The sequence below is a fragment of the Pongo abelii genome, chromosome 6 (genome assembly GCF_028885655.2).
Source record: "Pongo abelii isolate AG06213 chromosome 6, NHGRI_mPonAbe1-v2.0_pri, whole genome shotgun sequence".
Classification (NCBI taxonomy): Eukaryota; Metazoa; Chordata; class Mammalia; order Primates; family Hominidae; genus Pongo; species Pongo abelii.
Window position 1 is genome coordinate 11727737 of NC_071991.2, and position 23135 is coordinate 11750871.

The 23135-nt window shown below is 45.7% G+C and overlaps 1 protein-coding gene across 14 annotated transcripts in view; it reads left to right on the plus strand.

Annotated features, from left to right (window-relative positions):
- Window positions 1-23135, plus strand: part of CUX1 (cut like homeobox 1) — a 467346-nt gene that overhangs the window by 202169 nt on the left and 242042 nt on the right. For all 14 annotated transcript variants that reach the window (XM_024249255.3, XM_024249252.3, XM_063725468.1 and 11 more), the window contains exon 3: window positions 9061-9108. In XM_024249255.3, coding sequence (XP_024105023.1) covers window positions 9061-9108 — 48 coding nt within the window. The remainder of the gene's footprint in view (window positions 1-9060; window positions 9109-23135) is intronic.

The following is a 23135-nucleotide window of genomic DNA, read 5'->3' on the forward strand; positions in this document are numbered from 1 at the left end:
TTTGCACCATCCTCAGCCTTTATCCTCCTCGGTCCACATTCAGGCATTAGCACTTAGATAACTGCCCCCGCCGCCCCCTCTCCACACACACACACCCCACTTTTCAACATCAGACAAGTCTTTTGTCTGTCTGTTTGTTTTTTGAGACATAGTCTCATTCTGTTGCCCAGGCTGGAGTGCAGTGGCACAATCTCGGCTCACTGCAGCCTCCGCCTCCCGGGTTCAAGAAATTCTGCCTCGGCCTTCGGAGTAGCTGGGATCACAGGCACATGCCACCATGCCTGGCTATTTTTTCTATTTTTAGTAGATTCGGGGTTTCACCATGTTGGCCAGGCTGGTCTTGAACCCCTGCCCTCATGTGATCCACCTGCCTTGGCCTCCCAAAGTGCTGGGATTACAGGCATGAGCCACCATGCCCGGTCTCATCATCAGACAAGTCTTGCAGATCCCCTCTTGCTCGGGAACTCAGGGGTCCCCGCCTGCAGCTTCAGGGTACCCCTCGCTGCTTACCAGCAGGCACCCTATGTTGAAATCCTGCACCCTCATCTCAGTTCCCGATCCCACCAGTCCCCCAAAGCCAGCCCTTCCCATGGTGGAGTTATAGCAGGTACCACGCGAAAGCCACAGCATCAGCATTGGAGACTCTGCCAGGACACGTAACGTGTTTTAAATGGCGCAAAGACATTTAAATGGGAAGAAATTATAGCAGGAGTGAGTTTATCCCTTTCAAGATAATCTTATTTAATAACCAAAAAACTCACAAAGATGTGCATTTTATCTAACTACAAAAGCAGCATGGCGGGTTATATATTGTGGTAATTACATGTTTGGGGTTTCATTCCTCCTTTAAACCAGATTTCTTTCATTTCAGAAAATCAGCCATTGTAGAAAAAGACTATTCATTTATTTCATTGCTGGGTGGCCCATACACTGTAAAAATAGGTCAAGAACAGTAATCTAAATTGACTGCTGATAAATAATTAAAGCTAATGGAATTTTTCTCAAACCTGTGAACTAAAATCTTTGAGAAATTGCCAGGACATACTTACTGTCTGCTGTTGTATAGAAAGATATTTTTTATTTAATACTTGAGTTTCAATGCCATTTAAAATTACCCTTTTCTATCACAAGGACTGGAAGGAATATGTGTTCATCTACAAAAGTAACCAAAGGAACGATGCCACGTTGATGGTTATATGGTTCATCTCCAGATGAGATGGGAAGTGACGGTTTCAGTATCCTGAGCAAAAGAAATTTCATTTTTCACTGAACTGGATTTTAAGTTGAAGTCTACAGTCCACATATCATATAATATATATTGTCTTGTTTTTAAAGACTCCATACCTGGTCTGAGCTCTTGTATACATTGATAAGGGAAACTTACAGCTATCTTACATGACATCCAGGAAAATAAATACTAAGAACATTTTTTCTTTCATTAGTAATTACTGTTCTCCCATTGGTGCTACCAGGACCTTATAAAAAGACATCGGGGTCAGGCGTAGTGGCTCACGCCTGTAATCCCAACACTTCAGGAGGCCGAGGCAGGTGGATCCCTTGAGGTCAGGAGTTCAAGACCAGCCTGGCCAACATGGTGAAACCCCATCTCTACTAAAAATACAAAAATTAGCTGGGCATGGTGGTGGGGGGCGCCTGTAATCCCAGCTACTTGGGAAGCTGAGGCAGGAGAATTGCTTGAACCCAGGAGGCAGAGGTTGCAGTGAGCTGAGATCGCGCCACTGCATTCCAGCCTGGGCAACAAGAGTGAAACTCCGTTTGGAAAAAAGAAATTACAAAGTGAGCTAAGACCAGAGGAGAGAGGAGAGGCAAGAGCGGAGAATTACCCCAGGTGGGGGAGATCTGGAACAGAAGGTGACAACAGGCCAAGCCACAGGGCCAGGTCCCTAAGGGTCCCCACCTCTAGCACCATTGGCAACAACCTTGCGACAGTCAGAATCAAGTCTTTCAGAAGTGACCCAGTTCAGCCCCTCACTACCCCCACCCTGCCCCAGTGCTCTTGGAAAGACTACATTGTCACCAAAGGAGAAAGGGTCCCACCCCTGAGCTGTCACTGTACAGGATGGGGTACCACCAAGAGATGTTGCACCTCTTAAATGCAGTCAGGGTTATTTCCCAGAAAAGTATCCAAGTTACTGTAGAGTGAAAAAGACATCCAGGAAAACCTGGATTATCAGATTTTTTTTTTTTTTTTTTTCCCCATTTGGAGACAGGGTCTTGCTCTGTCACCCAGGCTGGATTACAGTGGCACAGTCATAGCTCACTGCCGTCCCAAACTCCTAGGCTCAAGCCATGCTCTGCCTCCGCCTCCAAAGTAGATAGGACTACAAGCCTGCACCACCATACTCACTAATTTTTGTATTTTTTCTAGAGACGGGGTTTCACCATGTTGCCCAAGCTGGTCCCAAATGCCTGGGCTCAAGCAGTCCTCCTGCCTTGGCCTCCCAAAGTGCTGGGATTACAGTTGTGAGCTACCAGATACTTTTTTTTAGATGGAGTTTCGCTGTTGTTGCCCAGGCTGGAGTGCAATGGTGCAATCTCGGCTCACTGCAACCTGCTCTTCCTGGGTTGAAGCGATTCTCCTGCCTCAGCCTTCTGAGTAGCTGGGATTATAGGCGTGCACCACCACGCCCACCTAATTTTGTATTTTTTGTTAGTAGAGATGGGGTTTCTCCATGTTGGTCAGGCTGGTCTCCAACTCCTGACCTCAGGTGATCTGCCCGCCTCAACCTCCCAAAGTGCTGGGATTACAGGTGTGAGCCACCACCCCCGGCCCAGATATTTTAAAAATAGAAATGACTTGATGACTTTAGAGATGTGTTTGTAATTCACAGCCTCCTTCTGTGTGTGCATTGTGTTTGTGCTGATTCCAGTGAGCCTCTCGCTCCTGCAGACAGAGGTGAACCTCCGTGCAGCAGCTCAGCGTGTCACCAGCTCTGGGTCCCTGGCACGTGACTCTGGGATATGGGGAGTGGAAGAAAGCTCATGGGAATTGGGAGCACGAGGCCCTAAGATGGGGCAGAGCCTTCCAGAGAGGGCCTGGGAGTGTGTGTGTTACGACTCTCGCTCGTACATTACAGGTGCAATTGAACACTGCATGACGATTTTGTCCTATTTTGCTTTTACATCAGAATGGTTTCCTCCAGCAATTGGCATTACCTAGAAAATTCCTTAATAGCATTTTGCTGTTCAGTCCTCTGACCTAAAAACTGAGTTGTGAATCAGCGGTTTCGAGAATAATGGAAATCCGGCCAGACACAGTAGGACACGCCTGTAATCCCAGCACTCTGGGAGGCTGAGGTGGGTGGATCACTTGAGCCTAGGTGTTTGAAATCAGCCTGGGCAACATGGCGAAACCCCGTCTCTAGAAAAAATGCAAAAATTAGCCGGACATGGTGGCGCATGCCTCTAGTTCCAGCTGCTCGGGGTGCTGAGATGGGGGGATTGCTCGTGCCCGGGAGGTCAACACTGCAGTGAGCTATGATTGAGCCACTGCACTCCAGCCTGGAAGAGCGAGACACTGTCTCAAAAAAAAAAAAAAAAAGGAGAAAATAATGGAAATCCTTCCACATAGAAACATCTCTGTGTAAACATCATTTATTTGCTGTGTACTCAAAGGAGAGAAGGTTGACATGAGCTATTCTGGCTTTCGCCAAAAGACATATGATAGGAATTATCTCAAGAACATCACTTTCTGTGCATTAAGATGTTTGTTGCTTTTTGCCCAATAGATGGGATGGGATGGAAACAAGGTGAAAACATCACTGACAAACCTGAATTAAGTATATAACTGAATTAAGTGTGTAACTTGAATTAATTAAGTTTTAAAATATGGCCAGGTGCAGTGGCTCAAGCCTATAATCCCAGCACTTTGGGAGGCTGAGGTAGGCAGATTACTTGAGGTCAGGAGTTCGAGACCAGCCTGGCCAACATGGTGAAAACTTGTCTCTACTAAAAGTACAAAAATTAGCAGGGCGGAGTGGCTCACACCTGTAGTCCCAGCTACTTGGGAGGCTGAGGCAGGAGAATCACTTGAACCTGGTGGGTGGAGGTTGCAGTGAGCCAAGATCACATCACTGCACTCCAGCCTGGGTGACAGAGCGAGACTCCATCCCCGCCCCCGCCGCAAAAATGTTTTTAAACATGTGTTCACTGCCTCATTATCATTTGTTCCACTGTGGTTTTGGACGGCCTTAACCCCACTTTTTCCAGTTTATGACCACAAAGAAGGATTGTGCGGGTGTGCATGAGGACCAGTAAGCGGCAGAGTCTGCATTTTCTGGTGCTGTCCAGACAGCAAAGAGTGCTGTGTTCTAGAAAGACAGTAAATCGTATCATGTCCTTGCTAACCAATGACGGAGAATTTTGTGGGTCAGAATTGAGCATCTTTTTTGAGACAGTCTCTCTCTCTGTCACCCAGGCTGGAGTGTAATGGCACGATCTTGGGCTCACTGCAGCCTCAACCCCCCGGGTTGAGATGGGGAACCTCCCAATGTGCTGGGACTATAGGCGTGAGCCACCGTGCCTGGCCAGAATTGAACATCTTTGTATCTTTCTTCTTAGTTTAGTACAAAACTGAATAATATTTGCAGGCAGCAGAATTGGATCGGGAATTTCTCAAACTGCCAAAGATGAAATTAGAATGAGTGATTTTTGGCTGGCAGCTTGAAGTACATATATATCAGTTTGTGTATGATACGTGTGAGTATATAGTGGTTTTTCCCTCTTCAACTGTCTTTAAATATGTGTGCGTGCGTGAGTGTGTGTACAAACACACATGTAACTTTAATATCAAAAAGGTTATTTTTGTAGGTCTGTTAGGAGACATGAATATGCTCAAAAGGGAAAAAAATACATGGATAGGGTGAGAGGAGTTTGCTTTATTTAAGGACATTATAAAAGGCATAGCCCTTCTGCCTTTCTGGAATGCTGTGACAGAATATAGAAATAATTGTGTCATCTCCTGTACTTCTCAGAGCTGGTGTTTGCATGAGGCTGGCCCTGTGCCAGGTTGGCAGGGTTGGGGGTAACCCGGGAGCATGCCTGCTAAGGCACACTGCCATTTAGGGCCTGGCCTTGCCCCTGCACATCAGCCCCCTGCTCTCCTGCATCAAGCTCTGCCCTCTTCCATTTCCCTGCTGTAATCTGAAATCTCTCAGCCCCACCAGCTTTCTCATTCCGTGACTTCATCTGGCTTGTCTCCTTCCCCTCTGAATCTGAGCCCTTGTTAAGCCTTTTTTTGTTTTTTCTTTGAGACAGAGTCTCACTCTGTCACCCAGGCTAGAGGGCATTGATGCGGTCTCAGCTCGCTGTAGCCTCTGCCTCCGGTGTTTAAGCGATCCTCCCACCTCAGCCTCCTGAGTAACCTGGACTACAGGCATGCACCACCACGCCCAGCTTATTTTTGTATTTTGAGTAGAGATGGGGTTTCGTCATGCTGGCCAGGCTGGTCTCAAACTCCTGACCTCAGGTGATCCACTTGCCTCAGCCCCCCAAAGTACTGGGATTACAGGTGTGAGCCAGCGTACCCAGCCATAGCTATTCTTCCATTCATTCCCTCATGCACCCTTTCCATGTCTTTTGAGTCCCCACTGTGTGCCAGGCCCCATGGTCGTTTTTCCTGGACCCTGCTGGGATCACAGTAATCTTTCCCCCATCATTCTTTACGCCTTCCACCCTCTTTTCCCTTGTTACCCTTTGTGTTATATTTTGTCCTCTACTTTTCTGAAAAGCACAGTGGGTGAAATGCGGTGATGTGTTAGCTTCCTGTTGTTGCTGTCGTAACCTGCCATGCGCCGAGTGGCTTAAAACAACAGAAATTTATCATCTGACAGTGCTTGAGTTCAGGAGTCCAAAGTGGGATGGATTCCCCAGGCTGGAATCAAGGTGTCAGCCAGAGTTGTGTTCCTATTAGAAGCTCTGGGGGAGAATCAGTTTCCTGGCAGTTTCCAGCGTCTCGGGCTGCCCGCATTCCTATAGCATTCTTATAGCATTCTGACCTCTGCATCCGTCCTCAGATCTCCTCTGACTCTGAGCCTCCTGCCTGTCTCTTACCAGGAGCACTGGGATTACACCGGGCCCACCTGGATAATCCAGGATCATCTCCTGACTCATGATCACTGACATAATCCCATCTGCAAAAGCCCCCTTTACCATTGCAATCTAACGCATTCACAGATGCCAGCTATGAGGACGTGGTTATCTCTGGCGGACTATTATTGGTGCTGACCACAGATAGCCTTATTTAATATAAAAAGAGATTGGTGGCCAGGCATGGTGGCTCATGCCTGTAATCCATAGCACTTTGGGAGACCAAGGCGGGCATATTGCTTGAACCTGGGAGTTCGAGACCAGCCTGGGCAACATGGTGAAACCCTGTCTCTAAGAAAAATACAAAAACTAGCCGGGTATGGTGGCGCATGTCTGTGGTCCCAGCTACATGGGAAGTTGAGGTGAGAGGATCCCTTGAACCTGGGAGGCGGAGGTTACAGTGAGCCGAGATCATGCCACTGCACTCCAGCCTGAGTGACAGAGCCAGACCCTGTCTTAGGTGGGGAAAAAAAAGATTGGTAAAGAATCTGATTATTTTTTGTCATGGAGCCTGGTGTAAAAATATAGAAAGTCATCTAGTTGAGGAAGTAACAGGATTGACTTCTCCAAGGAAATAATGGTATCACGTTTAGAAATGCATCCTTTGGAACAGTATATAGTTAAAAGGGAAATTATAATGCTTCTTGACCAAATGTTTCTACAGGATCACAATACAAAATAACGTGGGCTGGTGATATTTGTCAAAAAACTTGTGGTACGGTGGCCAGGCACAGTGGTTCACACCCGTAATCCTAGCACTTTGGGAGATCGAGACAGGCAGATCGCTTGAGTCCAGGAATTCAAGACCAGCCTGGGCAACATAGCAAGACCCTTATCTCTACAAAAAAATAAGAAAATTAGCAAGGCATGATGGTGTGCGTCTGTAGTCCCAGCTACTCAGGAGGCTGAGATGGGAGGATCTCTTGAACCGAGGAAGTTGAGGCTGCAGTGAGCTATGATCTATCACACCACTACACTCTAACCTGGGTGACAGAGCAAGACCCTGTCTCAAAAAAACAAAAACTTGCTGTACAGGTCTGTCCTCTAGGTCCCTCTGCAATGATGGAAAAGTTCTGTGTCTGCATGGTTGGAAGCAGTAGCCACCAGCGCCAAGTGGCTACCGAATCCTTGAACTGTGGCTAGGGTAACTAAGAAACTGAATTTTCCAAATTTATTTAACTTTAAGTTATATTTAAATATAAATAAGCACATGTGGCTGTATGTGTTGAATAAGAAGACTTCTTCATCTGGGATCTTGATAGGTCTTACTTAGGAAGCCTCTGATAAAATAATTTGCAGAGTTTTATTTCTAATGGCAAGGTCAGTAGCTTTCCTCAGATTCTCAGAAGGCTTCATCAACTAAAATGTAGGCCTGGCGTGGTGGCTCATGCCTGTAATCCCAGCACTTTGGGAGGCTGAGATGGGCGGATCACCTACGATCAGGAGTTTGAGACCAGCCTGGCCAACATGGTGAAACCCCATCTCTACTAAAAATACAAAAATTAGCCAGGCGTGGTGGTAGGCACCTGTAGTCCCAGCTACTCGGGAGGTTGAGGCAGGAGAATCACTTGAACCTGGGAGGTGTAGGTTGCAGTAAGCCGAGATCTCACCACTGCACTCCAGCCTGGACAACAGTGAGACTCTGTCTTAAAACAAAAACAAACAAACAAACAAACAAAAACAAAAAAAACATAGTTTCAATGCCTAAACTTTCAGTAAATAAGATATGATCTTAGTCGAGTCTTTTCAAAGTTTTTGAAGCACTTTCTCAGTTACTTCATTTTAAATAAAATGCTCTGAACAAGATCATAAGTACACACCTATGGGATGTCCTGGTGTTTCGAAATGGGCACTAGTGGCATGGGATAAAATTTATTGTGACTGTCAGATGCAGATTCAAAACAGGCTGTATCTCCCACTTAACAGTGCATTAAAATGGCAGCTAGGGCCGGCCACGGTGGCTCACGCCTGTCATCCCAGCACTTTGGGAGATGAAGGTGGGCGGATCACCTGAGATTAGGAGTTCGAGACCATCTTGGCCAACATGGCGAAAACCCATCTCTACTACAAATACAAACATTAGCCGGGCGTGGTGGCGGGCGCCTGTAGTCCCAGTTATTCGGGAGGCTGAGGTGAGAGAATCACTCAAACCCAGAAGGCAGAGGTTGTAGTGAGCTGAGATCTTGCCACTGCACTCCAGATTGGGCGACAGAGCAAGACTCCATCTCAAAAAAAAAAGAAGCAGCTAAGACACAGTGCAGTAGCCCAGGTCCATTTCAGATAGAAACAGCCAGGCAAACCCCCCCATTCTAGTCTATTTTATTCTAAGCAAATTATCTCACTTAGACTGACATCAGCGAAAGCTTTAGTCTGTAGCACATTCAAAATGAGGTATATGTGACCAGGAGTTAGTTGAAATAAAACATCGTTGTAGGCCGGGTGGGGTGGCTCACGCCTGTAATCCCAGCACTTTGGGATGCTAGGGTGGGAGGATCTCTTAAGCCCAGGAGTTTGACCCTCGCCTGGACGACATGATGAAACCCTGTCTCTACAAAAAAATACAAAAATTAACCAGGCATGGTGGCAAACGCCTGTAGTCTCAGCTACTTGGGAGGCTGAGGTGGGAGGATGACTCTAGCCCAGGAGGCAGAGGTTGCAGTGAGCCGGGATTGTGCCACTGCACTCCAGCCTGGTCAACAGAATGAGACTTTGTCTTCAACAACAACAACAACAAAGAACCACCTCGTTGTATTCTTAAATAAGTTTAAATCCTGGAGCGCCAGTTGGCATTATTTATGTTTTAGGAGTGCAGGAATGGATGAGGTCCCAGGCTTGCTTTAGATAATGATAATCAGCACTGACTGCCACACTGTTTTTAGGAGGCCTTAACCAATGTTTCCCTTCTTTCTCCTTCTCAAATGGCTGCTTCCTGACCTCCGCCTCCTGCTCCAGGATTTGCGCAAGCAGGTAGCGCCGCTGCTGAAGAGTTTCCAAGGAGAGGTAAGCTTTTCTATTCATTTTCTATCCTGAGCCACCCTTCGTGGCTAATTGGTCTTTTTATTCACGTTAAAGAAATGCTCCGGGCAGAAGGTGCTGCCCAGATGGTGCCTTCCCGGCTGCTCCGACCCAGCGTCATGCAGATTTTGCGCTCTGCGATGTGATTTTCCACTGGGTCCTTGGTGAAAGCCCTCCTGGAAAAGGAAGCTATGCGCAGAATATACAGAGCTGTGGTGGATTCCCAGCAGAAGCGCCCCGTGTGTGGTTGCAACAGGCAGGTTGTTGGCGCCACGGCCTTTAGGAGCCCATGCGTCCCCTCTAGGAAGTCGCCTTGTCCCCTGAGCTGGTCTGGGGCTGCCAGTGCCATGAGTGTGTGCCATAAGTGTGGTGCTTTGGTGAGAGGCTGGCGGGGGCACAGGGATGCCACTTGATCACAGGCTTGAAACACAGAGCATCTGGCAGAAGCCATGAGGAGCAAGCCTAGGCTCGGTAGAAGGAAGTGGTTTCTAACGGATCCTTCCAGAGAAGGACGGAGCCATCTGGCAGACGGCACGTGGGTGGCAAGTCATCGGGACATCTGCCCTGGCTACCTGTTAGCGGGAACAGCAGCCATAGAGGGGACTGGGCTCCATGTGAGTGACACTCCTTGCCAGCCCTTTGTGTAAAGATTCAGTGATGTTTAGAAAACCAGAAATTATATTATTCTTGCAGATTTATTGAATCTCACCTCTTTAGCTTCTCCCGTTGGAAAAACAGAAAGTGGAATCATAGCAGGCTGATAAGGAAAGGAAACGAGACATTTCCAAAGCCCCTGAAAGAGCCCATGTTGGTACAGTCTTAGGGAATTTTTTTTTTTTTTTTTTTTTGAGACAGAGTCTTGCCCTGTCACTCAGGCTACAGTCCAGTGGTGCAATCTCGTCTCACTGCAACCTCCGCCTCCCAGGTTCAAGTGATTCTCCTGTCTTAGCCTCCCGAGCAAGTGAGATTGCAGGTGCGCACCACCACACCCAGCTAATTTCTCTATTTTTAGTAGAGACGCAATTTCACCATGTTGATCAGGCTGGTCTCGATCTTCTGACCTCAGGTGATCCACCTGCTTTGACCTCCCACAGTGCTGGGATTACAGATGTAAGCCACTGCACCTGGCAGGGATTTTATTTTCTTGCAACTACTAAGTCACAGGGAACACATGGGGGAAGGGACAGGAGAGATATGGCCATGAGATATACAGTAGGTTCCGCTTGGGACACAGGTGATGTGGGCCTTATATATGGAAGGCTGGGTTCCTGGGCCCAGAGCTCTAGAGCAAGTGGTTGGGCTTCCGTTTGGGAAATTCATCAGCTGGGAGCGAGAGCAGGGAGTGAGTGAATGAAGGAGGCCAGGGAGATTGTAGCCAGAGACAGAGAGGCAATTTCAGGACATCAAAAGGGACCAGCATAGAAAGAAGACACAGCAGTTGGTGATGGCTGGAAATTTTAGAGGGTAGAACAGTGCTCCTCTCTTTTTATGATTTTCTTCCTGCCTCATTCAGCCCCCATGCACGTAGCTTGGTCCGGCCAGCAGGACACCCGCATCCCAGGGCTTAGATGGACTTGAACAGTCTTTTTCTCAGAACTTCATCTCCAAGCCCGTAGTTGATGAGTGAGGCTGTTACCTGACACCTACCCACGTTTGATCTTACCTGTTCTGTTACCTGTCCAGCAGCTTTTGGGAGACCCACTGGCTTCCTAGTTCTCTCACTCAAAGAGTTCAGTGTGCTTTCTAGGTGTTTGCTTGTTTTTCTTTCTTACTGAAAAATTTCAAAGCTGTGTAAAAATGGAAAGATTAGTACAGTGAACAACTGTATTTTTTTTTTTTTTTTTTTTTGAGACGGATTTTCGCTCTTGTTGCCCAGGCTGGACTGCAGTGGCACGATCTCGGCTCGCTGCAGTGGCATGATCTCGGCTCGCTGCAACCTCTGCCTCCCCGGGTTTAAGCAATTCTCCTGCCTCAGCCTCCCAAGTAGCTGGGATTACAGGCATGCGCCACCCCCTCAGCTGATTTTTGTATTTTTAGTAGAGACGGGGTTTCATCATACTGGTCAGGCTGGTCTGTCATTCCTGACCTCAGGTGATCCGCCCGCCTCGACCTCCCAAAGTGCTGGGATTACAGGCGTGAGCCACTGCGCCCGGCCCACCTATACGCTCTTTACCCAGATCCACAGTCACTAACATTTCACCTCATGTACCTCCCCCCTCCCCTCCCTGCCCACCACTTTTGCTGAACATTCAGAAGTAAGTTGCAGAAGCAGGCACTGTGTCCCTCAAACACACATGGAAGGCTCCCGAAGTTAAGGAAATATTAGCATTCTCCTACATTACCACAATAACCACAAATATCACACCTGGGAGAATTCACAGTAATTCCAGGTCATCTCATATTTGATCCAAAATCAAATTTTTCCAATTATCCCCAAGATGTCTTTTATAATGGCCCTCCTCACAACTGAGGTCCAGTCAGGTTCACACATTACATTTGGAAATCTGTCTATCAATTTTCTATTTTAAAAAGTGTTTTTTTTTTTGTTTTTTTTTTTTTTGAGACAGGGTCTCGCTCGGTAACCCAGGCTGCAGTGCAATGGTGCCATCATGGTTCACTGCAGCCTCCACCTCCTGGGCTCAGCAATCTTCTTGCCTTAGCACTCCCCCGCCCCCCCCAAGATAGCTGGGACTATACGTGTGCACCACCGCATCTGGCTAATTTATTTTTATTTTTAGTAGAGACGAGGTTTCAATACGTTGCCCAGGCTTGTCTCGACATCCTGGGCTCAAGCCATCCTCCCATCTTGGCCTCCCAGAGTACCTTGATTACAGACATGAGCCACTGTACCCGGCCCCTGCATTATCTCTTTTAATGTAGGACATCCTCTCCATCTCCATCACCTTTATTTATTTTTATTTTTATTTTTTTTAGACAAGGTCTTGCTCTGTCCCCCAGGCTGGAGTGAAGTGGCGCAATCTCAGCTCACCACAACCTCCACCTCCCGGGTTCAAGCAATTCTCCTGCCTCAGCCTCCCTAGTAGCTGGGATTACAGGCATGCACCACCTTGCCCAGCTAATTTTTGTATTTTTAGTAGAGATGGGATTTCGCCATGTTGGTCAGGCTGGTCTGAAACTCCTGACCTCAATGATCTGCCCGCCTCAGCCTCCCAGAATGAGTGCTGGGATTACAGGCATGAGCCACATCACCTGGTGTGATTTGTTTGTTTGTTTGTTTGTTTTGAAGAGTCTTAGCAAATTATCTTGTAGATAGCCCACGTTCTCAGTAGGATAATGGGTTTGATTCCTGATACCTTAAATTTGAAATACCCAAGAAACATCTAGGCTAAGCTTCCATTTGCCTATTTTTTTTTAAAGGCCATATGAAAGCTAATCATAAATAAATACATAAAATTATCACAGATTTTGAACCCATAAAAGAAAGGTAATTTTTTGGTACCGTTAATTAATATTTATCAAGCCTCTGCTAATTTATAAATAAATTTTATTATGTATACTTAAGGTATACAACATGATGCTGTGGGATACATACTGACAGTAAAATGGTTATACAGGGAAGCAAATTAACATATACATCGTCTCATAGTTACTCTTTTTTGTGTGTGTGTCAGGAGCAGCTAAGATCTCATTTAGCAGAAATCCCTCATATTGCAATTATATTTACTATAGTCCTTGTTTGCACATTAAACCTCTAGACACTCCCATCATCATCCCTCCCAAAATGTTACATTTATATTAAATAATTTGTACTTTTTTTTTTGTTTTTTTTTTTTTGAGATGGGGTCTGGCTCTTTCACCCAGGGTGGAGAGCAGTGTGGCATGATCTCGGCTCACTGCAACCTCTGCCACCCTGGCTCAAGCAATTTGCCCACCTCAGCCTCCCAAGTAGCTAGGACCACAGGCGCTTGCCACCATGCCTGCCTCAATTTTTGTAGTTTTTGGTAGAGGTGGGAGTTTCACCATGTTGGCCAGGCTGGTCTTGAACTCCTGAGCTCCGGTAATCCACATGCCTCAGCCTCCCAGAGGGCTGGGATTACAGGCATGGGCCACGACGCCTAGCCTGAAAGTGGGTTTTAAAATATTTTACTTCCATCCTTTCATTATGATGTGTTCCTATTTAAAAGGTGATCATGCCTGTAATCCCAGCACTTTGGGAGGACAAGGCAGGAGGATCACTTGAGCCCAGGAGATCGAGACCAGCCTGGTCAATATAGTGAGACCCCGTCTCAGGCTCGTGCCTATAATCCCAACACTCTGGGAGGCTGAGGCAGGTGGATCACCTGAGGTCAAGAGTTCGAGACCAGCCTGGCCAACATGATGAAACCCCGTCTCTACTAAACATAAAAAAATTAGCCGGGCATGATGGCATGTGCCTGTAATCACAGCTACCTGGGAGGCTGAGGCATGAGAATCAGTTGAACTCGGGAGGTGGAGGTTGCAGTGAGCCAAGCACTCTAGAGCCACTGCACTCTAGCCTGGGTGACAGAGTGAGACTCCGTCTAAATAAATAAACAAATAAAAGTTTCAGATAATGAAATGATTACTTATAATTATTATAACAAAATCACAAAATGTAACTCACACTGAAATTAGATATCGATTGATTGATTATGATACCTAATTTTGGGTGTTTCACAAGCCCAGCAAATTGATGGGTGGTGTGGGGGAGGTGTACCCTTAATATGAAGTCCAATTTAAAGCTTATTCTAGCCCAACAATAATTTAGACAATCCCTTTAGTAAAGTAATGCACATACCCTCTAGGAAAATGCTGTCTTTCCACTAGTCTGGCCAATCCTTGCTTCTCTCCCTGAGAAGGGGCGTGGTATGGAAGGTTGAGGGGATGAGGGGCTGGCTCAGAGAACCTCTTGGTAGTGGGGGACAAGTGTCCTCAGGGAGGAAAATCCTCTTAAGAAATAACTTGAGTGCTCGTATTAGAGAATAAATGAAAAACTAACAATCTGTGAACTAAGCATCGGCTTTATAAAATTACAGTAGGCTGGTGTGATGGCTCACGCCTGTAGTCCCAGCACTTTGGGAGGCCAAGCCGGGAGGATCATTTGAGGCCAGGAGTTTGAGACCAGCCTGGCCTAACCTAGCAAGACTCCATCTCTATTAAATAAATAAACAAACAAATAAGTGTACAACAGAATAAGTTCAAATAGAATGAAAGAAATGACAAATATAATGATAAACATAAGAATAGAAATGAATGAAAAAACAAAGAGCCAGGAGAGAAACATTGCAGAAGTCATTTATTTGAAAATACCACTGCAACTGACAAACCACTGTACTCATCAGGACAAAAAATGTTGGGAATAAAATTGGGGATGACATTGCAGTTGCTGCAGAGATTAAAAAGATAAAGGGAATGTTATAAGCAACTTTGTGCCAATAAATTCTGAAGTCGAAAAAGTTCCAGAATTCTGTTACTAGCAAAATTGATTAAAGAAGAAACAGACAACTTGAATAGCTTTGTAACTATTACTGAAATATTTCCATAAGGTCTAGACAGTTTCCGAGAGAGTTTTATCAATCATTCATGAAATAGAGAGTTCTCATACTTAGCAGACTCCTTCAGAAAATAGAAAGAGTGAGCACTTCTTAACTCCTTTTATGAGGCTAATATAACCTTGATACCAAAACAAGACAAGAACAGTACAAGAAGGGAAAATTAAAAGTCAGTCTTATTGGCCAGGTGTGGTGGCTCACATCTCTAATCTCAGCACTTTGGGAGGCTGAGGCAGGCAGATCACTTGAGGTTAGGAGATCGAGACCAGCCTGGCCAACATGGTGAAACCCCATCTCTACTAAAAATATAAAAATTAGCCAGGCGTGGTGGCAGGTGCCTGTAATCCCAGCTACTTGGGAGGCTGAGGCAGGAGAATCACTTAAACCCAGGAGGCGGAGGTTGCGGTGAGCTGAGATCATGCCACTGCACTCCAGCCCAGGCGACAGAGCGAGACTCCATCTCAAAAAAAAAAAAAAAAAAAAGTCAGTCTTATTATTGAATAAATACGCAGAAGTCTTTTCAAAGGTATTAGTAAATTAAGTCCATCAAGCTTGGTATATCCCAAGAATGCCGTTTTTTTTTAAATTTTCAAAATTTATTAACATAAATCCATGTCATTAGCAGATTAAAGGAGGAAACAACTTCAGTAGTTATACGAAAAGATTTTGATAAAATTTAAATCCATTCATGATTAAAAACTACCAACAGGCTGGGCATGGTGGTCAGGAGTTTGAGACCAGCCTGGACAATGTGGTGGAACCCCGTCTCTACTAAAAATACAAAAACAGGCCGGGCGCTGTGGCTCACACCTGTAATCCCAGCACTTTGGGAGGCCGAGGTGGGCGGATCACAAGTTCAGGAGATGGAGACCATCCTGGCCAACATGGTGAAACCCCAGCTCTACTGAAAATACAAAAATTAGCTGGACGTGGTGGCATATGCCCGTAATCCTAGCTACTTGGAAGGCTGAGTCAGGAGAATCACTTGAACCAGTGAGTCAGAGGTTGCAGTGAGCCGGGATCATGCCACTGCACTCCAGCCTGGTGACAGAGAGAGAGACTCTATCTCAAAAAAAAAAAAAAAAAAAAAAAAATACAAAAACAAAAAATTAGCTGGGTGTGGTGGGTGCAGGCCTGTAAACCTAGCTACGCAGGAGGCTGAAGCAGGAGAATCACTTGAACCCGGGAGGCAGAGGTTACAGTGAGCCGAGATCGCATCACCACACTCTAGCCTGGGCAACAGATCAAGATTCCATCTCAAAAACAAACAAACAAACAAACAAAAAACCCTACCAACAAACTAGGAGTAGAGGGAAACATCTTAGGAATAAAACTTCTTTAACGTGGTAAAAGGTATTTATCAGAAACATACATTAATCATCAGACCCAGTGGTGGTAAAAAAAAAAAAAAAAAAAAAAAAATTCCCAGAAAACCAGGAACAAGACAAGAATACCTACTATTGCTACTTTAATTAACACTGTACTGGAAGTCTTAGCTAGCAGAGAAGACAAATGAAGTACAGATAGCTCTTGACTTAGGATGGTGCAACTTTAGGATGATGCAAAGAAACTGTACTTTGAGTACCCATACAACCATGCTGTTTGTCAGTTTCAGTACAGTATTCAGTAAATTACATGAGCTGTTGAATACCTGATGATAAAATAGGCTTTGTCTTGGATAATTTTCCCCAACTATAGGCTAATGTAAGTCTTCGTTACTACTTTACTACTTTAAAATATATTTAAAGTAGGCCAGGCTAAGCTATGATGTTTGCTAGGTTCGTTTATTAAATACATCTTTGACTATAATATTTTCAGCCTACGGTATAAGTATTGCAACAGAAGAAATCAAACTGTCATTTTTCAAGTGAGCCTCAATTATTTAACCAGGTTACTAGGTACAAAATCAATATACAAAAGTAATTATATACCCCTGTATCAGCAGCAAACTTAAAAAGTCATTTAAGTTTTTAAATTTGGCTGGCTAGAGATAGCCAGCCAAAAAAAATCTATAGCTAGAAATAAATGTAACAATACAAGGGAAATCTTTCTGGAGAAAGATGTAACATTTATATTGAAGGATATTAAAGGAGATTTAAATGGAAAGAGAGAAAGTATACAAGGAGAGCAGTTTCCACTACTATTGAAGCGATCACTTTTCTCCAAATTGATCACAGAATCGGTCATTGTAGTTCCAGTAAAAATCCCAACAAAATTTTTTTTTTTTTTTTGAGACAGAGTCTCGCTCTGTCACCAGGCTGGAATATAGTGGCACCATTTCAGCTCACTGCAACCTCCGCCTCCCGGATTCAAGGTTATCTCCTATTTGATCTAAAATCAAATTTTTCCAGTTATCCCTAAGATTTCTTTTATAACGGCCCTCCCTGCAACTGAGGTCCAATCAGGTTCACATATTACATTTGTGTAATCCCAAGTAGCTGGGATTACAGGCGCCTGCCACCACACCCAGCTAATTTTTGTGTTTTTAGTAAAGACGGTTTCACCAGGCTGGTCTCAAACTCCTGACCTCAGGCAATCAGACTGCCTCTGCCTCCCAAAGTGCTGGGATTACAGTCATGAGCCACCGCGCCCGGCCCCAACAAGAATCTTAATGAAACTTTTGAAAAGCTGATTCCAGAATTTTTATACGTATGCAAGAACAAATGGTAAATAATAGTGAACATAATACTGAACCAGTCCAAGTTAGAGGAATTGCCCTACCAGATTATTAAAGCTACAGTAGTTGGCAGAGAGTGAGATAAATAAACCAAAGGAACACAATAAAGAAATCAGAATCTGGCCGAGCGCGTTGGCTCTTACCTGTAATCCCAGCACTTTGGGAGGCCAAGGCAGGAGGATCCCTTGAGGTCAGGAGTTCCATACACCACCCTGACCAATATGGTGAAACTTCGTCTCTACTAAAAATACAAAAATTAGCCTGGTGTGGTCACGTGCTCCTGTAGTTCCAGCTACTTAAAAGGCTGAGGCAGGAGAATTGCTTGAACCCAGGAAGCGGAGGTGGCAGTGAGCCGAGATCGTGCCACTGCAGTCCAGCCTGGGCCACAGAGTGAGACTCCATCTCAAAAAAAAAAAAAAAAAAACCGGAATCTGGCCTATGCATATATATAGAAGCTGAATAAATTGCAAAGATGGTATGGATCAGTGAGGAAAGAGGGGACTTTTCATGGTTCTCTGACGATTGGCAAATCCTTATAGATTAAACGAAGTTGAGACCGAGTGCACTGGCTCCTATCTGTAATCCCAGCACTTTGGGAGGCTGAAGCAGGCAGTTCCCTTGAGCCCTCGTGTTAGAGACTAACCTGGGCAACATGGTGAAACCCTGTCTGTACAAAAATTTACAAAAATTAGCTGGATGTGATGGCACACACCTGTAGTCCCAGCCACTTGGAAGGCTGAGGTGGGATAATCATTCCACCTTTTGTGGCTTGAGCCCACAAATTGGAGACTGCAGTGAGCTGTTGATCGCATGCCACTGCACTACAGCCTGGCTGACAGAGCAAGATTCTGTCTCAAACAAACAAACAATTAACTAGAGTTGGAGCCCTACCTTACACCGTGTGGAAACACAAATTACAAGGAGAGTCTTAGATCAAAGCTTTTAACTTTATAGAATAAAATATAAAAGATGATGACTTTGGGCTGGGTAGAATTTCTTTCTTTTCTTTTTCTTTTTTTTTTTTTGAGACGGAGTTTTGTTCTTGTCGCCCAGGCTGGAATGCAATGGCACGATCTTGGCTCACCGCAACCTCTGCCTCCCGGGTTCAAGTGATTCTCCTGCCTCAGCCTCCAGAGTAGCTGGGATTACAGGCACCCGCCACCACGCCCGGCTAATTTTGTATTTTTAGTAGAGACAGGGTTTCTCTATGTTGGTCAGGCTGGTCTCGAACTCCCAACCTCAGGTGATTCACCCACTTCGGCTTCCCAAAGTGCTGGGATTACAGGCGTGAGCCACCGCGTCCAGCCCTGGGCTGGGTAGAATTTCTTTAACAGAAAACCATAAAAGAGATTGTTGCAGTGAACTACCTTAAAATTTTTAAATAGGAGCTTTTTTCATGGAAAGATACCCTAAAGAAAGTGGAAAGATGGCCGGGTGTGGTGGCTCATGCCTGTAATCTCAGCACTTTGGGAGGCTGAGGCAGGCGGATCACTTGATGTCAGGAGTTTGAGACCAGCCTGGGCAACATGGTGAAACCCTGTCTCTGCCAAAAATACAAAACTTAGCTGGGCATGGTGGCACATGCCTGTAGTCTCAGCTATTTGGGAGACTGAGGCACCAGAGTTGCTTGAATCTGGGAGGTGGAGGCTGCAGTGAGCTGAGAGCATTGCACTGCAGCCTGGGTGACAGAGTGAGACTCTGTCTCAAAAAAAAAAAAAAAGAAAGAAAAGAAAAAGCGGAAAGATAAGGCCAGTGCACTGCTAGCTCCATGGTATGTTCATGTGAACTAGAAAAAAGGTTTGCCATTCTCAGTACTTTTCACATCACCTGTTGGAAACTTGCCGTAATAAAGATTCATACTTACCTCAGTGTTTACCGTGATAGATTCAGACGTCCAGAATGTGAAGCGTACTGTCTAGGGCTGTGCATCCCACCATTGTATGTGGGGTAACCTTGGCCATGATTTACAAATCTGGAAGAGGTAGTTGTCACACCTGTAATTAACAATGTTCACAAGATATTCAAAATGCTCGCGTGTCAATGGGGGGAAAAAGCCAGTAAGGAAATGAGTACAAGTCATGAGCGTAATTGTCAGAACATTGGAATGGTCAGTAGCTATATGGAAAGATGTCTAGGTTGCATAATAGCCAGGGATATGCAGATTAAAATGACTCATCAGCAAGTTATTCCTCCCCACCAAGTTGGCTAAAATTAAAAAGTCAAGTTAGGAGCGTAAGTTGATTTAACCTTTTTGAAAGCCAGTTTGGCATCTGGTGATAAAGACTCACCTGTACCTTGATGCAGCAGTTTCACTCCTAAATATATACGCTAAAGAAACTTAAGCATGGCGGGCGTGGTGGCTCATGCCTGTCATCCTAGTACTTTCGGAGGCAGAGGTGGGAGTGGTGCTTGAGCCCAGAAGTTTGAGACCAGCTGAGCAACGTAGTGAGACCTCCATCTTGACAAAAAAATTAAAAAGTTACCCAAGCATGGTGGCACATGCCTGTAGTCCTAGCTACTCAGGAGGCTGAGGCAGGAGGATCACTTGAGCCTGGGAGTTGGAGGCTTTGATAGCAACACTGCACCCCAGCCTAGGAGACAGAGCCAGACCCTATTTCAGAAGAAAATTAAATAAATAAATAAACTTAAACTTGTTTGCCCTGGAAAACCAGTGCAGAAATTTTGAAAATAGTTAACATATGTGAACAACCCAGCCGGCCATGAACAGGAAAAAGAATATGATAAAACTTTGTTGTAACAAAAGATTAATAATAGAAAGCATATGGATTTATTTACTGAAAGTTACGAGCTCTGTATACCCAGGGCCTCTCCTTCACGAGCACTAAATAAGTGTTTATTGGATGGATGGATGGAAGCATCGTCCTCATCTTACAGATAAAAGGACTAAACCCGAGAGAGGATTCCAAGTCACACAGGTCGTAATGGCAAGACTGGCCTCGATCCTGGGGCCGTCTGGCATCCCAGAAGTGCTAACGCTGGTGTACTCTGATACTGCTTGAGCGGGGCCCCTCCCTGATCTCAGCCAACCTTTCCAGTCTTTGATTGACACTTTGAGAGGCCGAGACAGGCAGATCACTTGAGCCTAGGAGCTCCAGACCAGCCTTGGCAACATAGTGAAACTCCATCTCTACAAAAAAATGCAAACATTAGCCAAGTGTGGTATCACACACCTGTAGTCCCAGCTACTTGGGAGGCTGATTTGGGAGGATCATTTGAGCCCAGGAGGTTGAGGCTGCAGTCACCTATGATCGCACTATTGCACTCCAGTCTGGGCAACAGAGCGAGACCCTGTCTCTATTTCAAAAAAAAAAAAAAAAAGATTGATGTTCATCTTGCATACAGTGCTCTGCAAACCCTGCCTGAAGCCCCCTTCCCTTCTAACCAGCGCCTCCTAGATAAATTCTGGAGCTTGTTGCATTGTCTCACGTGTACATCCGTAACTGTGTCCACGCGCTTTGCTACAACCACGATCTGCATCGTTGGAAGGAGTGAGGCCCAGGTTAACTGTGAATTTCATCACAGCATCACCTGCCAACATGGCCTGAGGGAGGGACCAAAGAATGATCTGAAACTTCCCTTTGTGCCGAATGTCTCCCTTACATGCAGCGTGCTGGGCCACATTCAGGGCTGCATGCAGGACGTGCTCTCGGAGGCTGGGTTTTACTCTCTGGTCTTCATTCAATGCAACCTTTTCGGGAGCCGCCTGCTTCCAGCTATGGGCCAAACGGTTGCTAAAGGTGTCTCATTGAATACAGTCAACTAGGATCCTGCTATTCTAATGAAGGGAAACTGATGATAAACGCAAAAGGCAATGTTAGATGGCACCAGGCACTGCGAGGGAGACACACTGGGTCTTGGGGTAGAGTGGGAAGAGGTGGTAGTGACTTCTTCAGTCATCCAGGGAGGATGACGGAACATCAGAGGGAAGAAGCAAGGAGAACCAGCCACACTCGGAGCTGGGAAAGAGCAGCAGGAAGATGGGGGCAGTGAGTGCCAGGGCTCTGCAGGGATGGGCTTGCCTGGCAGGGAGCAATACCAAGGAAGTTAGTAGGGCCTGGGTCATGCCAGGGCCTTGTAGGCAGAACCCTTAAGTTTCTTTGTAGGGACCCTTTGGCCTCCCCTTTGAACTAGGCCCTTTCAAAGAGGTACAGTAGAAAGCAAATTCCCCATGGGCACCGGCAGGATGATTTGACAGATTCTAATCAAATAATTGGGGAAATAAAGTTGGGTGAACTACAACAGTCTATGAATGAGTTAAAAGTGACTACGAGTCTGCTGCCCATCTTGCAGCCCATGTCTGTTGAGCTGTAACATATTTAAGCATTCAGATCTAAAGGCCGTTGCTAAATAAAGCCAGGGCGTCCATGTGGTTCGCTCCAAAGAGCATTTCACAGGGAGCCGGTCCAGGCGCTGCCGCCCACCACCTCTGTGACCTTGGGTGAGTCTCGGGGCCTCTTTCTGCCCGATTTTGCTCATCTGAAAAACGAGTGGGTTACCCAGATCCTCCCCCAAGGAGCTCCGTCGCCCTGAAACCTCATGAGACTCACTGGAGCAGTACTTTCGTTGACTATCGCTAGCAGAACCGAAAAGGACATTTTCCAGCAATGTAGATCTGTTCGAAAATATGATGAGCTGGCTGGGCGCAGTGGCTCATGCCTGTAATCCCAGCACTTTGGGAGGCTGAGGCGGGTGGATCACAAGGTCAGGAGTTCAAGACCAGCCTGGCCAACATAGTGAAACCCTGTCTCTACTAAAAATACAAAAAATAAAAAAATAAAAAAATTAGCCAGGCATGGTGGTAGGTGCCTGTAGTCCCAGCTACTTGGGAGGTGGAAACAGGAGAATTGCTTGGACGACCACCTGCCAGGGAGATTGTCACCTCTTATCCATTCTTTTTTTTTTTTTTTTTATGAGATAGAATCTCTCAGTGTCACCCAGGCTGGAATGCAGTGGCGCAATCTCGGCTCACTGTAACCTCTGCTTCCTGGGTTCAAGCGATTCTCCTGCCTTAGCCTCCTGAGTAGCTGGGACTTCCAGGTGTGCGCCACCATGTCCGGCTAATTTTGTATTTTTAGAAGAGATGGGGTTTTACCATGTTGTTCAGGCTGGTCTCGAACTCTTGGCCTCAAGTGATCAACCCGCCTTGGCCTCCTGAAGTGCTGAGATTACAAGCATGAGCCACCATGCCCTTGCCTTATCCATCTTCTAAATGCCAGATCCTCCAAGTCTTCCCAAAATACCCAGCCAGAAACAGATTCTTCCTCTTCTCATCTCTGATAGTCTGATAGGGCTTCATTTATATCTTCCTTTTTATTATTTATTTATTTATTTATTTATTTATTTATTTATTATTATTTTTTTTTGAGATGGAGTCTTGTTCTGTCGCCCAGGCTGAAGTGCAGTGGATGATCTCGGCTCACTGCAACCTCCACCTCCCGAGTTCAAGCGATTCTCCTGCCTCAGCCTCCCAAGTAGCTGGGACTACAGGTGCTCACCACCACGCCTGGCTAATTTTTTGTATTTTTAGTAGAGACGGGATTTCGCCATGTTGGCCAGGCTGGTGTCAAACTCCTGAGCTCAAGTGATCTGCCTAGTGGTTAGGATTCGGCGCTCTCTCTCCCTTTTGGTTTTGAGCCTAAAGACATTCTGCCCTTATAGTTTACTTACCAAGGCCTTATGCTTCTAAAATGTAGAAGGGAGGATGTGTGTGTGAGTGTGCGTGAGTGAGTGTGTGTGCGTATGTGTCTTTGTACCTATTTCTTTCCCCATCTTACCAGTACTTG